At 31.4% G+C, this 17,741-nt stretch overlaps 1 protein-coding gene across 1 annotated transcript in view; it reads left to right on the top strand.

Annotated features, from left to right (window-relative positions):
- The window catches only part of LOC139523878 (protein sel-1 homolog 3-like), a gene marked incomplete in the record, with an annotated part of 87,896 nt that overhangs the window by 49,194 nt on the left and 20,961 nt on the right, over positions 1 to 17,741 (top strand). The window contains 4 exon segments of the mRNA XM_071318248.1: positions 6,054 to 6,137; positions 11,621 to 11,711; positions 15,015 to 15,105; positions 17,273 to 17,379. Coding sequence (XP_071174349.1) covers positions 6,054 to 6,137; positions 11,621 to 11,711; positions 15,015 to 15,105; positions 17,273 to 17,379 — 373 coding nt within the window.

Genomic DNA, 17,741 nt, shown 5'->3' with positions numbered 1-17,741 from the left:
GATTTGGTGGAAAACAAAGATCCAAGTCTGTTTGAGGCAGACACTTTACGATATTGGTATAGAAATAGCATTTGCTATGGAGAAGAAAAGGGGGTGCAACTGGACACACACATTACATAATTATTTTTGTCATCTGATTAACGATTTTCGGCGTCTGTCACACAAATTAGAGGTTAAGTAAGCTATAAAATCATTTTGAACATAAGAAAATACCTGTAACACGGTAGGAATATGACAGTTGTTATTCATTCGTTTGATGAGTTTGGGCTTTTTATTTTTTGCCATTTGGTTAGGGACTTTCCATTTTGAATTTCCCTCGGAGTTCAGTATTTTTCTGCTTTACGTTTTACATGCATTTTATTTTCTTTTTCAAATTAACAATAAAGCTAAGTTAAGTTACATATTATTCAATATAGGAAATAACTTCTTCACATCATATATGTCTTTCACCTCTGTATATAATGTTATATAATTTAAACTAAGTGCATAGATTTCTATTTTCTCACTTATCATTAATCAGTAAATCATTCCTTAATTTTATAGTACAGTGTTGATGATTTATCAAGTAAATACACCACTAATGAAGCTTCTGAAAGAAATGTTTTCCAAGTTTTTCCAATCTTAAGACGTCATTTTTCCAATGTAAAAAGTCGTATTTATCAACAATTCTAAGAAGTCAATTATTAAATATACATCTCTCAGTTAAAGGCGAGAGTTAACATCACAACCTCACCGCAAATATTTATAAATCATATAAACTAAAACTGTCTGACTATCATGGCCAATTGTAATAACCGTATGGACTTCTTTCATAGAAACAAGTTCTGTAGTCGCTGGCGAGACAAATAGGCTTTAAAAAGATATTGCATGAATGACAAATTGTTCCCTGTAAATCTTTAAAATAAATAATTTCAAATGTTAATACATTTATTCATGTTGACTATTCATAAAGTTAACATGTTAAATTAAAAATTGTAACACCTATTCACCCTCTACAATTTATAGAAAACTAGTCCTAATTTGACAAAATAGTGCATTTATTGTGGGTTTCTTCAAATCAACTAGGAAAAAACCTAATCTGAGTGAAAACATAAATTGCATGAGCTTGCGACTCAGTTGAAGGGTAGTTGTGCTGAATAGTATTTTCAGATGAAAGATGCTTCCTCAACATCATGTTTCACTTACAAGACTTTACACGATGATTGAAAATTACATTTAGAAAGTTGATACATGTATAATTCTAGATATATACGGTTTTATTGAAGTAAAAGTTAGAATATTAAAAAATGAAATATTTATAATTCTAAAAGATTTAAATGTTGTTGAACATATACGGATTCTTAACTGATGATCGGCCACATTTATAAGAAAATTCAGAGTGAACCAAAAACAGAAGGAAACAATTGAGATTAAGGTTTTTTGACCGATCATGTAAAATACAGACAGCCACATTTCAATATTTGTAAGCATAAAAAGTAATAAAAAGTAAAATAACAAACATATCGAATTGTAAGGAAAATTCAAACGGGAAGGTCCAGTATCAAATGGCAAAAATTAAAAGCTATAGGAAAACAACTGCAATATTCCTGACTTGGTAGAGGCATTTCCTTATCTAGAAAATAGATTAAACCTGGTTAATAAGCTAGATAATTCTCTCACTTACATGACCGTCGCATAAAACTTTATTATAATGACAACAATGTGTTAACAAAACAAACATACACAATAGGTTAAAATGTCAAAAAATATGGGTACAACAGTCAACATTGTATTAATATTTTAATCACTATAAACAAAATATATCAAAAACAAAAACAAAATGGCATATATAGAAATCATATAAGAAAAAATTATACAAAAATATTACCATATCACAACATCAAATTTGCGTGATCCACAAAAACTGAGCCAATTATAAATGAATAAGTATAACTGCATATCTATTTTGGTTTGTGTGTAACAGTTCCAGGTTAGGAAACCTACATGGCGTTCCGTATAATAATGAATAGTATCCAAAATACCAACTTCACTGTTAGTTGTTTCGATTTTCTTTTGAGTACAAAGTAATCGAATGAATAATTGCTCGGTGTTTTCAACACGTCAACACAAATGTCCATTGAGGAACGTTATCGTTTACACTAGCAGCCTGAGTAAAGAATTTTTATTCTTGGCTGTAAGTAATCTGTATTTGAAACCTGTTAACAGGTACTTTTCTTTTTTTCATCGTTTATCAGATGTGTTGTATTCTATCATAAGTGTGTCAGGTCTTGTGTCCTACGAATCATTTTCTGTAATTATGCTTAAAGTTAAACGTTCTCGCGATTTTTGTCTGGTACTTTTCAAGTTTGTTGGAACACAACTAACAAGATCAATTTCTGCATCTATGTTTAACTGAAAGGATTCTAAATTTACATGATACAAACTCCAAATTCTACCATTCGGACCTCCCCCTTTAAAAAAAAACGTACGAATCATATGCAAATCTTGTAAATAAAACATTCCAAAAACGTCAAACGAATTTTTTAACGGTTTGTCACAAAATCAATCGTTTATTTTTAAGTATTATAGGGGGAAATCCCAAATGTTTTCGGCGGGAAATCCCAAAACATAACTTATTTTAAATATGAAAATAAAGAAACGGCGTAGGATTGCCAATGACACAACTATCCATCAAAGTTTAAATAAAGTGGCTGTCAATAGTAATACCAGGACTATAATTCAATACGCGAGACGCGCTGTAATCGGCTATAAAAGGTCCCGACATGAAAAAGTAATCAATTGCATTTCAATTTCATTGATTTTTAAATGTAATTTATAACATCACAATTACATTACAGGTAATTAATTCCTTGACAATTACATTTCAAATGTAATTAAACGTTAACATTGAACAATCAACCGTAAAAAGGGAATCAAGTTCAAATTAAATATGATAGACTGACATGTACATTGTTTATGATTTTTCATACACCAAATATAGTTGGCTTGTTGCATACAGTATAAGAAAAACAGACCAAAACAAAAAAACTTTACTTAAGCCACGGACCTTGGAAATGAGATCACAGTCAGATGACACGTTCATGTTGGATATGTACACCTTACAATCAAATATATAAGACCGGTTGCTTATAGTACGTAAACATAAAAACATAACCTTGTTCACTGATCTATGAAATCGAGGTCGAGGTCAGGTGAAAACTGTCTGCCGGGCATGAGGACCTATCAAGGTGCGCAGATACTAATTAAAGTCATCTTATTACTCATAGTAAGAGATGAATAAAAAATTCTAAAAATCTGAACTTTTTTCTGTTATAACTGAACCATGCATATGAGGTCAATAATAATGAAAACATGACAAACGGAAACTTCAATACATAAGACAACCATATACATAGTATGAAAGATCCAGATCTTCTACCTTCAACCATTTTAAGCTTTTAAGAAGTGTGTTAACGCCGCTGCCGCCGAGTCCGAGTTCGGCTCGACAAAAAAAATTAAACAATCAATATACTTGATAAAACAAATCAAGATAATCAGAAATAAAAACACAGCCGATCTTTTGATTTATAAATCTCAAACACAACTGTTTATCGTCACAATTATTCATTTGTAATGTATGTAGCACGCAAACTCTAAATTTTAAACAATATGTTGATTGAAGTATTAAGCTTAAAGACAGCTACAATGTATGTATTTAAAAGAAGAAAACAACATTTAACTATCATACTAGTCATTTATCTTTATTACATTTAGTATTATTTTCACAAATTGATCTATATCTCGTATGTTGCATTGTCACACCCGTGTTGTTTGTTTTTTGTGGTTGGGTTCGTGTTGCTTAGTCTTGGTTTTCTATGTTGTGCTTTGCATACTGTTGGCTATGTTGTGCTTTGCATACAGTTTGAAATGATTGTTTAAACGGAAAGGACATAGAATGGGTATTTACAGACTTCATGCTGTTATTTCGTACAAGATTTTGAGAAAAATAGTCCGAAAATTTGAATTGTAAAAAGTGTGTACAAGATATAATTATAAATTCACGCGGATTAAGTTTTTTTTCTTGAAAGAGTATACATGATAATGCGATGATCTGAAAATTCGATAAATTTTATCTTCAAGTATATTTCCATATATTACTCTCAATTCTTATTGATATTGACCATATGTAAAAAAGTAAGGTCGACCTAACTTTACGGTAGGCAATTTTATAATTGTTTTACCTTTTTGCATGGACTTTCTCACATCATTTTCACCACGTCTTAGATTACGATTAAACATCTTTGTCGTCTGTCTGATAAGTACTGTATGTGATCTAATCCCCAATGTTCCTGTTATACACAGAGTTCAGTTACATAGCTATATGACTTTTCTCGGTATTTGTAAAACCAACTATCGTGTAGTTTGTTTTTGTTTTTTTTTATTGTTTCGGTTGAATAATGTATTTGTCGTATCGTTTGTTATCCAAATGATTATAAATTTGACTTTCAATACCAATATTGTCATATTCTCAAATATTCCATGAAAATTTTAAATATAATACTGAGTTTTGAATTTATATTGCAGTGCGGCGTGTTTCGGTATTTTGTTCATCCAACATTTCTGTTTTTATTTTAGATGTTTCTGTTATGGTTTCGGTTGGATGCTTTGATATGGAATAACCGTTTCACAAAAGATATTGGATATGTTCCTTACATCGTTACTACAATCCCCTGCCCTTTCATGAATATTACCTAACTAATTAGACTATTTACCGGATTTGTTATAACATGAGCAACACGACGGGTGCCACATGTGGAGCAGGATCTCCTTACCCTTCCAGAGCACCTGAGATTACCCCAAGTTTTTGGTGGGGTTCGTGTTGCTGATTCTTTAGTTTTCTATGTTGTGTCATGTGCAGTGTTTTTTGTCTGTTAGTCTTTTTCATTTTTGGCCATGGCATTGTCAGTTTGTTTTCGATTTATGAGTTTGACTGTCCCTCTTTTAAGTCTTATCATTTGTAGTTCAAATAATTATAAAATTGCCTTTCTATTCCATTGTGATGAGAATTGTTTGAACGAATTGTGAAAATAATTGTATAAAGTTCGAGATTGCATGTTAGTTACATTCGCGCCTCACTGTTTTTGATATCCTACCTATTGTATTTTGTGTTGATGAAATATATTCGTTGTTATTCTGTGGTTTGCATGTTGTATCGACTATTATGTTATTTGTTTGTGCATTTCTCTGTTCCTATTTGTCCTTTGTTTTCCTCTATAAATAATGTGTTTTTCTCGGTTTTGGTTTGCAACCAAGCTTTGATTTCTCTCAATCGATGTATGACTTTTGAATACCTGTTTACTACTGTTACCTTTATTTATAAGAACTACATTAAGTTTAAATACGTTGAATTTAAAAAGTTAGAACTTTGCAAACATGATGTTTATCGAGAAACAGCATATATACTTAAATTAAAAAAAATTAAAACAAATTATGATAAAAGAGATGATTTTTCATTACCTATCGATAATTATCCATTTTTAGATGGTGACGTTCCCTTGTCACCATCTTATGGTGTTTATATATCTCAACTTGCACGATTCGCTCGTGTATGTAACAAAGTATTACATTTTAGCAAGAGAAATTTATGTATTACTGAAAAATTAATACACCAGGGTTTTCGATATCACAAACTAGTCAAAACATTTACTAAATTTTATCATCGGTATAAGGAAATAATTCGTAAACATTACTCAACATGCAGACATCTTATACGTTCAGGTATTTCACATCCAATCTTTTATGGTAATATTCTTTACACAGCACAAAAACAGTATTCACCTCAAAAGCTTACAAAACCTTTAAACAGACTTATTAAGAAGGAATATAGTTACGATACTGTTGTCAGGTCATTAAAGATTGCATATTTTGGATTTAATATTGATTCACTTATAGGGTCTTTGCATCGGAACTAAACACATTTATTCAAAAAACAGTTGTTGGCATGACACGGGTTATGTTTTTCTCATATATTTTATAGGAGGATATTAGTCAAATTTTTTTATGTTTCTTTACAGATGGGCTAGATTCATTGCAGAGAAGAATCCAGCATTGGGGTTGGTTCTTAGAAAAGCACTCAAAGCCTACAGAAACTTAGACCTGTAAGTGAAATAAAGCAAATTAGACCTCACGAAGGAAACATAGTTATAAATGTCGTTTGTTGTCAATTTATGGACAGTGTGCCTGTTTAATCACTTCTAAAATTGCAAAAACAAGACGCAAACACTAAAAACTCATTCACTAGGCTTGAAATTTGTTACCGAACACATTATTGTTTCATTTACATAAGTCATTGCGCAAGATTCCTTGATTCGTCGTTAGCTTTCATTGTGTAATTTTACAAGCAGATATAAATGGCATTAAAATACAGATATTTTGGTATTGACATTTATTATTACGTAATTTTAGAAATTATTACAAATTAATAGAAAAAAAAAGATTCCTTAAATGACTTAAGCCATACTTTTTTGTCTTTTTTGGTTTATGAAGTATTTTATATGTTTCGGCCTCGAGCATAACTGAAGAGAATTAATTGTGGAACAACACGTGCATCTGTTGCAGAAAACTAAATACTGATCGAAAGATTATGGAATTGAAAGGACGACTTTTTTACTATAACGACTTTGAACACATATGTATACAAATGTGATAAGTTACAATACATCTATCCAAAATTGATTCACATTATTGAAAATCTGCTAAATGTATGTACAAAAGTTTTTGGAACTATATTTGAAAATTCATTTATTGATAAAAACTATGCAAACCAATAAAAAAGAAAATCCTCACCATAAAAAATCCAGCAAGTTTAAATATTTTTTTTAACATACTTGGCTTTCAAATGGTTTTGATTCGCATGTTCCTCATGAAGTTTAATCCCGAAAAGCGATTTGATCGGGGAATCCCATAAATTCTTGAGAAGTGTAATCATCATGTAATAGAACGGGATCAATACTACTGCATGTGTATTCTAAGTAAATAAAGTCAACATCAGATCAGTAGTCAGGGTATGACTTATAAAAATCTGTGTGTTCTCACTACAAAAGTCGAAAAGTTAGAAAAGACCAATTTTTGTCTCAATTTACATGACCAATTACTCGACATTCTCCAATAAATTGCTACGACGAGCGAAGAAGGGCACGACCGCACAGGTTCAACCCTGAACTGTTGGGGCAACAAATAGACACAATATTCGCGCTTGTTACAGGTATGAATTTGGATTGTAATTTAATATTTGACACATAATAGGTTTCTTACATAGAATAATCAAAGAACATAGAATATGTTATATGATTTGAATATACATTAAACTTTCTGCTTTTGTGCAATACACTATGTTTTCGCGAATTTACCCCCTCCCCCCAAAAAAATGTTTTGTACCACCAACCCCCTCCCTTTCTTTTGCATAAAAATATTTTTTGGAAGAATTACTTATAATTTCTGAAATATGAAATTAGAAAAAAATGCTCCTTCCACGCAATTTGCCCCCCCCCCCCTGAAAAAAAACAATTGTTTATTAACCTACACCCGCCCATTTCCAAAAAATAATTATTCTTGTCCTCAAGATAATATAATCTCAATTAAAATTTCCAATGGAGTTTGCAACCATAATTACCCATTTAAATACATCATAAAAGTCTAAAATAGAAGATGACATACATAATCATGGCTAAAAGTAATATTCCTAAATCCGCATTTAATTGTAACTTCTAAAAGTAAATTGACAGCTAAACATCTCAAGGCAATACAACATTTATTTATATATAATTTAAAAGCAGTGTAAGGGGGGTAATCAAACATTATTTTTGTATTACATGCTTTTAAATTGTCTTAAGTAATTGTCCATTAACCAGGAAACCCTTGTTTTCCCCGATTTTTAACCCTAAATCCTTAATGGTTTGAGCCATAATCCCCCCTAAAAAGCAAATCCTAACAATCCCGTTGTAGTATGGAAACTTGTAGTATAGTTTCAGGGAGATCTATACACCGTTCCACACGTTAATGTATGGAAACTAGAAAAATACTTATTTGGGCCCCTTTGTGGCCCTTTATTCCTAAACTGTTACGACCATAACCCCTAAAATCAATCTCAACCTTCCATCTGTGGGTATAAAACTTGTCTTTAAATTTCATAGATTTCTTTTCATTTATACTACAGTTATTGACAGGAAACCAAATGTCTTTGGACGACGCTGACGACGACGACGACGTGATACCAATAAACGACCGCAAATTTTTTTAACAATTTCTGATTTATGTTAAATGTGTATGAAATTTACTCGACATATTCTTGACATTCTGAACATGGTCTTTAAATTCTTTACATATAAGTAAAGGCAACAGTAGTATACCGATGTTCAAAACATATTATCGACATTTGAATAATGTCTTGACATTTGCTAACAGGTTCTCTACATGCTTTGTTTTTATAGTTAAAAATGTGGGTATATAAATATTTTTATGAATACCAATATGGGTATGAAAATTTTCACAAATATAAATTTGCGATTATGCTGATCACCAGTTTAAATGTGGGTTTGTAAATAATTACACATCTTTTAATAAATCTAATAAATAATTGCTAAATGATTGAAAAAAATAAACTGTAGACATATTTCTTTTTCATGCATAATAATTAATGTTTATATGGTAAAAACATTTTTTTTGCTTTTTATAACAAACAATGGATTATTGTTTCCTAAGTCTTCTAAGTTAAGTTTAGCAATAATAGAAATGCGAATAAAACAGGAAAATAAAGTGTTTAAACAGTAAGGAATGTGTCTATACACAATGCGAGGGAAATGTATACTAGTGAGATAGTGTCAAGACTATATATAAGATATATTCAGACCGCTTTAAGACGTATTCAGACAGCCGTTAGAATGTCAAGGATATGTCAAGACTTATTCAGACACCATTAAAAATGTCAAAAATATGTCAAGACATATTCAGACATCATTTTTTACAAACATTTCATACAAAAAGAAAATGTCGAGTGAACATTTATTCAAATTCCGATACATAATAGTCTTTTCAGACGTTTTGATTGCTGTAGTGTCTTTATTTCACAATTGAAAAAAATGGATATTATCACGTTCCAATTACATCGGGCAAAGTGTGCTTTAATATCGTTGAATAAAACATATATTTCAACTAACGCGAACGAAAGACCTCGTTGAAACGCAATCTTTTTCATGACATTTGGAAAAATCACGACTTGTCGTTATTACATGTATCAATGTAATATTTGATAAAAAGTCACGTCACTTTGAAAAAAAAATGTTTGCGTCGTAAATCTTGTTGTAATTGGAAATCTTATAATTGATATCATCATATTCTGAGGGACAAATGAAAACGATAAGTTGCTACTAATTCTCCCGCTGTTTAACTGATAAACTACAAGTTTTAATGAAATGCGCATTGTTGTTATAGCACAATATAAGAAAATAAAAACGTAGTGTCATCGTATTTTTGAAATTTGAATTGGCGGGAATTCACTGCGACAAATCTGAAAGCAACGTTGAAACAGGTCGAATAGGGTTATGGACAATTTAAATCCTGCGATTTGCCGCTTTGTTGATTGTTACTATTTAAAATTATTGAAAAAGGAAATTGGGAATGCGTTAAAGAGTCAACAACCAGACAAAAGTGCAGAAAAACACCACAAGGCTACCAACGGGTCCACATCACAGTGAGAAAATCCTGCACGACGAGGAGATTAAGCTGCCCCATAACAGAAATGTATATAATTTCAGTGAAAATGAAGGTCAACTAAACTCGAAACAGACGAATAAACTAAACTTTAAAAAAAGCTATACAAGACTAACAGTTAAAGTCGTTTTGAAAGTCCAAGTTTGATGTCAGAATTGGTAACAGAACCAATTAAACAAAATAATAATGCTATGTTTAATGACCTGACAACAGTATTATTATGTTATTCCTTCTGAATAAGTCTATTATATAACAAAATATGAAAAGTAGGTTGACCGTATCGGGAATAAACATTTGTATTAATAGTAAATTTTTAGCACAAAAACGTAATCAAAAACAATTCGTTGTATGAATATCACGATGAAAATTTTGAATTAGCTAATAAGAAGGATCGTTAATGCTATGAGCAGAAATTCATTTGTAAACAATGAGGAAATTCTTTCTATAATTATGTGACCAGTGATGATACGTTATTTGTTTATGAATATCTATGATACAGACAATAACAGGATATGAAGAATGTTTTAAGACTTTGTATTGTGCTGAACTACATGTAACATGGAAACTGAAGTTAATATTATTACATTGTATTGAAATAAATTCAACCACTTTATTCAATTTCGAGTTCACTACAGACGAATCATCCCAACATTTTTGAATGAGCCTTGCATTAAACAGATACACTATTTGATGATTATTCTTCCAAATATATTACGAGCGTTTTCAATATCACAAATTTAGCATGTTTCGTAAAATGTTACATCAAAGTAAATATAATGAAATACAAGACAGATCTTTGCTTACAATTAATATACATTTTGGTTGAAGAAGTTCTACCTTTACATTTTGACGATAATGTCTTTTAACTAACCGAAATCTAACATAATCTCTGTTTTTTGTCATCTGTCAGCATTTACATTTTATTACATATTTAGAAATACGTCACACAATTCGGCTAGAGCCTCTTTCATTCCACATACACACATTAAGGATGTACTCGGATCAGGTTTTTGAATTTTTATCAGATGATACAGGGTAAATCAATTATTTCCCTATCACCCACTTTTCTTCTCATAGAAGTATTCAATAGCTTATAAAAATGTCATTACCAAAAGTTAAGCAGATTCTTATTTTTTTTTCTTTTGATTTGAGAACAGAAAAATGACAATGCTGAATATAAGGTAAAAAAATATCGAAAAATCAAAAATCACAAAAGGAATTTCATAACTCGATATTTCTAGCTTTTTTTAAAAATTACAAATGCTCTTCAGACTTAAAGTATCAATTTTATATTTCACCGAACTTCATCCTTATGCTACCATACAGTGAAAATTAGATTGTTTTAGATGACCCTGACATAAACCAACCCCTCTTTTCTTTCAAAAATTCTCGTGCGAAATCTCGTTTGAAAGATTTTTGTTTGTGTGCATTCCTTGTAAATTTTTGCCACTTTTATTTCTATTTTTTTCCTGCATACTTCTCTTTTATGGTCATATCTTTGACGAAAAAAAGGTCACAAAGAAACACGGCAATTATCTGAAAACAATTACCTTAAATTATACTTTATCAGACTTAAGTGTCTGTGTTGACAACATAATAATGTTGAATGTGTACCGTAAACAAGGTAGGGATTTTACTGAGATTCCACAACAAAGTGTCTGGTGTTATTCAATAACACTGCAAGGTCGCAAAAGACAAGAAAAATGTAGCGCTGAATTTCCTTCTGTAAATAACCATAGTTTTTACCGTAAGAGGATTCAGTTTTTAAACTCTTGAGAATAAGATACAGTTTGATATCAAGCGCTATCCATTTTTTACTCGTCAGAAAGCCTATAATTATTATTCATGATATATAATAATATTACATTTTCAGACAGTCATCGCTTTTCTATTACTTGATGGCTTCGGATGCAGGATTGGAGGTAGCCTCATTTAATAGTGCTTACCTGTGCGAGAGCAGTCAGGTAAGGGATGTTAACAACGTGTGTGCAGTTTTTTCTAGGAGGTGACATATGTTTTGAACCATTTCCTTATCTGAATAAGAAATTGCCTGTAACAAATCAGGAATATGAAAGTTGTTATCCATTCGTTTGATGTGTTTGAACTTTTGATTTTGCCATATGATTAGGGAATTTCCGTTTTGGTTTTCCTCTGTATTTTTGGGAACTTACTTTTTTCTTGCAAATTAGTTAAGATAGTTATCAAAGGTACCAGGATTATAATTTAGTACGCCAGACGCGCGTTTCGTCTACATAAGACTCATCAGTGACGTGCATATCAAAATATTTATAAAGCCAAACAAGTACAAAGTTGAAGAGCATCGAGGGTCCAAAATTCCAAAAAGTTGTGCCTAATACGGCTAAGGTAATCTATGCCTGGGATAAGAACATCCTTAGTTTTTCGAACAATTCAAAGTTTTGTAAACAGGAAATTTATTAAAATGACCTCATTATTGATATTCATGTCAACACTCATGTCAACACCGAAGTGTTGACTACTGGGCTGGTGATACTATTCACTACACCTTTTATTAAGATTATTATTTTTTTTTTTTGTGTAAGTTTATTAAACTGGCGTATAATTCATCTGCATAATTGTTTAATATAGTGTCCGGCTTTAGTTAGACTCATTTGGCTGAATTTGGCAAAACTTTTAGGAATTTTTGGTCCTCAATGCTCTTCAACTTCGTACTTTATTTGGCCATTTTAACATTTTTTTATTCGAGCGTCACTGTTTAGTCTTTTGTAGACGAAACTCATGTCTGGCGTTAATATAAAATTTCAATCCTGGTATCTATGACGAGTGTATTTACTTTATAGAATGATCCTTCTTTGGCCTCCAATATGTTGGAGGGTTAAAGCTTCTATTTTACAAACGCTGCATTCGGGACATCATGCAAGCCATGATATTTCTTAGTTAGCAAATACTTCATTTAGTCTTACCAGAACAAAAATGGCTTCCCCAACATGAAAGTTTTAATGGTTTAACAATGCATTCTTTAGTAAGTTACAAAGCGGGAGAATCGAAAAAGATTTTTATTACGGAACTTAATATTCTACATGTAAATGAAAAAAACATAACTAAAGCTGAGTTTTTTGGTGGCATATTATTTTTTTAAATAATGAGACACTTTTAGGAATTTTGGATCTCAATGCTCTTCAACTTTGTACTTTATTTGGTGGTTTTTTTTTTTACTTTTTTGGATTCGAGCGTCACTGATGAGTCTTTTGTAGAAGAAACGCGCGTCTGGCGTATATACAAAATTTAGTCCTGGTATCTATGATGAGTTTATTTACAACCACTGGGTCGATGCCACTGCTGGTGGAGATTTATTTCCCCGGGGGTATCACAAGCCTAGTTTTTGAATTTTTAACAAATTATCGGCAACATTTTGAAAAGGGTTGTTATTCGTAAGATACATTTTCATACAAAAAAGTAAAAGCACAAAAAAAGCACAGGAAAATTCAAAAAGGAAAGTCCTTAATCAAATGGCAAACTCATCAAACGACAGGATAACAACTAGCAAAACCCCTCACTTGTATATAAGTAAAATAACTCTAGATAACATAAATAAAAAGTTTGAATAATGTTCCGTGCTAAGAAACGTTTTGAAACTTTCAATAATATCACTATTTAATTTACGTTGATTAATCATAAGAACGCAGATGATTCAGGAGTATTGGATAGCTGACTTAATTATTATTCCTAGCTGCTTTATACTTTCTATATGAAATGAATTATAATAGCAAATATTAAGTGATTGGACGAAAAATCAGAATTTTCTTTAGAGTTTTATGAACTGGCTGTTTTTGTCCTGGTCCTGTTATAGATTATCGATCAGCTGTATTGGCCTTCGACTCTACAAGTCACGGGGCAAATACTGCTAAACTCGAATCTATAACCGGGCCAATACAGAAACAGCCAGTTCATAGCACTATATTATAATATGGTTGTTAAACATTATATATCTCTAACAGTATAAGAAACAATACAGATCGTATGTTTGCATCAAATTACCCAAATAAAGTTTCTAATCAACGTCTGAAGATTTCAACACTCGGTTTTTTTTCATTCGTGTCAGGCTTTTTTTTTATATTATCACAATTTCCTGTTAGATTAAGATAAGTACGCTAGATGGTATGATATAAATGTTGTGTTAATATGACAGACATGTTGTGGTGATATGACGTCGACGTTATTACTACATGGATTTTCTAAGGATTTATAAATTCTTTTACCTTCCATGTCATTTGCTCCACTGGGGTAACCAGAAACTTTGTTTTGAGTGAATACGAAATAGTATTCTGGAACTTTATAGATAAAAGGGCAACGTGAAAGTTGTGTATTTGTATTTATATTTATGTTTACATCATGTCATTGTGACCTCCGAAATTCGTCGAAGGTCGCCTCCATGGTTCATAATTAGATAAGTGCGGTGACTGAGAGCATTTTTTTTAATCTAATATCCAAACCGAACCCACACATTAACAATATATCATTCGGAAGAGCAGTCTTTTTAATGATTTCGAAAAATATAACCATAAAATGACGAAATTCTTACAACAGGGTGGAAAATAAAGAAGATATATTTGTCTTTAAGTCCAGACAAATTTTAGTCGTGTGTCGAATATTTTGACGACTTTTAACACTATTGTAACAGCACTAGATGACGTTTATCTTAAAATACACACGAAATGTTGAGTTAGATTTTCTTTAGGACTTTTTTTGTAATTTGGATAGAATTTGAGTATGTTTTAAACAAAATATGGGATTTTGAGTCGAACCAGTGAACATGATTATGACGAGCTAATGTTTATTATATGAAAATTAATACCAAAAAGAATTATAATGCATGCAGTGATAAAATGATAAGACACATCAATAGCAACTCAGTTGGTGTGTGAATAAAACAAATAGTTAAAGGACTAGTTTTCAATTTCAAATAGGATAAGACATTAATTGTGAATACTTTAATTTTAGAATGTCTGCATGTATGGCTAAGTCAGCTGAAAACAATAGACCAAGACATAATGACGATCTTAAATCCTTGTAAAGATAATATCACTCAAAGCCTACTCACACTCTTTAGGGAGCAGTTTATATAACTGCAAATGCACTCTCTGCGGAAAGTTTCATATTGCTTAATGATGCTTCACATGTTTGATACCTATTCTCATCTGTCTTATTTCATTCAGATATTGTATTATGGAAAATATGCAAAAACTTCTAGCAATGCATGGTAACTTATGATGAAGTAAATTTTATAGGATGGAATGGCAACAGTTATAGAGAAAGATTGTCAATGGCGAAATTATAACTTATCAACTCTGAGAGAGAAACAATTCGTTCATGCTTATTGTAAGTACTTGCACCTTTAACATTCCGTTATACATGTAGTAGGACATAGGGGTAAAATGCAGTTTATAGCTTAAATCTCTGATCCTTAAGCAAAAGTATAATGGTTGCATATTTCATGCATCTGTGTAAACACAAAAACCAGGTGAATGCCACAGGTCATGGGAGCCTGTAGTTAATGTTGTTATTAAGATTTTTCATTTTTCAAATAAATGTGACTTGTCAACGGCATTATCATATCGTCTTTTACATAGTTGTCTGTTTCCGTTCGATTCCGTTATATACCAATTCATCAGAGCAATTGGTGCTTTGCATAATGAATAGGAAGATAATAACAAATCTAAAAATTTTAAATCAGAATCACTGTCGGAAAGGACGACGGAATGTCTGTCCTCTTACATACCACAATGAATGATATTTTGGGACAATCAACAGCTATTTTCTTTTACAATGTTCTGATAATACCCGTTGAGAATAAACTCATCATATATACCAGGATTAAATTTTGTATTTACACCAGACGCGCGTTTCGTCTACAAAGTTTTGCCAAATACAACTAAGGTAATATATTCCTGAAGTAGAAAAGCCTTAGTATTTCAAAAATTCAAAAGTTTTGTTAACATTTAATTAATAAATATTACCATATCAATGATAATTCATGTCAGCACGAAGTGCTGACTACTGAGCCGGTAATACCCTCGGGGAATTAAAATTCCACCAGCAGTGGCACCGATCCAGTGGTTGTAAATTAATTCATCTTAGATACCAGAGAAGTCACATATTTATTCGACAAATCTAGTGACAAAATCGTAATAACAACATTATGTGTTGCTCACCTGACCTTTGTGTTTACATTGATATATGAAAAATTGCAGCCACCATACTTTGGCTTTAGTTCCAGAGATTTAAGCCAAAAATGGCATTTTACTTCCATGTCCTATGTTTAGCAGACTGGGTCATCAGACATATTTTTAAAACTAGATATTCCTATGATTAGTGTGGCATATTTTGGTTAAATTTATCTTAGTAGTTTCAGAAGAGATGCTTTTTGTATAAGATTAAAGTTACGAAAAATTGTTAAATATTGGCTATAAAGGGCAATTACTTCTTAAGGGATCAATTGACAATTTTGGTCTTGTTTGGATACTTTGTAGATCTGACTTTGCTGGTTACAGTTTATTTCTTTCTATTATAATATTCAAGATAATAACCAAAAACTGCAAAATTTCCTAAAAATTACCAAATCAAGGGCAGAAATCCAACAACAGGTTGTCTGATTCGTCTGACAAATGCAGGGTTGATAGATTTCAATCTGATAACAGTTTTACACTATGTCAGATTTGCTCTAAAGACTATAGTTTAAGAGATATAAGCCAAAAACTGCATTTTGCCTCTATGTTCTTTTTAAGCAACGGCGGCCATGTGGGACTTTTTATTATATAGAGACCTTAATATTGATTGTTGCCAAGTTTGGTTAAATTTGACCGAGTAGTTTCAGAAGAGAAGATTTTCGTAAAAGTTAACGGCCGACGGACGCCAAGTGATGAGAAAAGCTCACTTGGCTTTTCAGGCCAGGGGAGCTAAAACGTCACCACAAATAATGTTTCTCATTGGCTTTCAAGGTAAAAAAATAGTCTGATATGAGAATTAGAACAAACGTTTTATGACTTATATAAGATTGAATTGGACGTTAAGAAATAACCAGTTTAAACAATGGATTGCAAACGCAGTCTTTCAGTTTAAAAAAATATGAATATACGGTTATTTCAATTAACATTAATGTTCAGGACTCTTGATCATACAATTTTTGTACTGATAGCTTTCTAAGTTCAAAATTTATTATAATGCCGTATCAGTTAGTATGCTTTTCTTTACTGGTTCATAGGATAAAATGAAGATTTAAGAACACTATATACCTGATAAGTTAAATACTTTATATGAACATATGAAGCTGACCTTTCTGGACATCAATATATCCCTTTGATGATATTTTAATATTTCATGAACTTCTGAATTCATAATGCAAATACGATGTTTTAGTTAAACTGATGAAATGAAAGTGATATTGTTCTGTGCAACAAGATTTATTTATTTATCAAAAAAACTAATTGGTAATTAATTATGTTATCATGTTGCTTATAAGAATAATATTCAATATTCTAATCTACAGCTTTAATTAAAATGGGAGATTTCTACTGGTATGGCTGTGGAAAGAAACAAAACATAGAAAAAGCAGCAGAGTATTATACACAGGCTGCTCTTAAAGGTGACCCACATGTGAGTTAAGCAAAAATGTCATTAAAATGGAAAACAAATTATGGTAACTTTTTTTATAAGAATACAAAATATAACCAATAAGAAAGCAAACTCAATAGTTAATTACGATTAGCCAATTTAAAAATTCACCAATCTAAAGCTTCTGTCTTCTTCATTTATCCTGTAGTTTAGAACACAACCGGCGGATAACTAGACGTCATTGAGATGGAAGCCATCTCTGTGTGCCCCGCTGAAAATAACAAATAGACAGACAAAACGACCGACCTTAGACCTCGGAAGTTGTAAATACATTATGACAAACTCTCTAGTGTTTGTTAACATACATATCAATTTGGAAAATGTTTACATGGTTAAAAATTAAT

This window comes from Mytilus edulis, chromosome 5 (genome assembly GCF_963676685.1).
Source record: "Mytilus edulis chromosome 5, xbMytEdul2.2, whole genome shotgun sequence".
In the NCBI taxonomy this organism is placed as follows: Eukaryota; Metazoa; Mollusca; class Bivalvia; order Mytilida; family Mytilidae; genus Mytilus; species Mytilus edulis.
The sequence above is the reverse complement of the archived record's forward strand: the minus strand, read 5'-3'. Positions and strand labels throughout refer to the sequence as shown.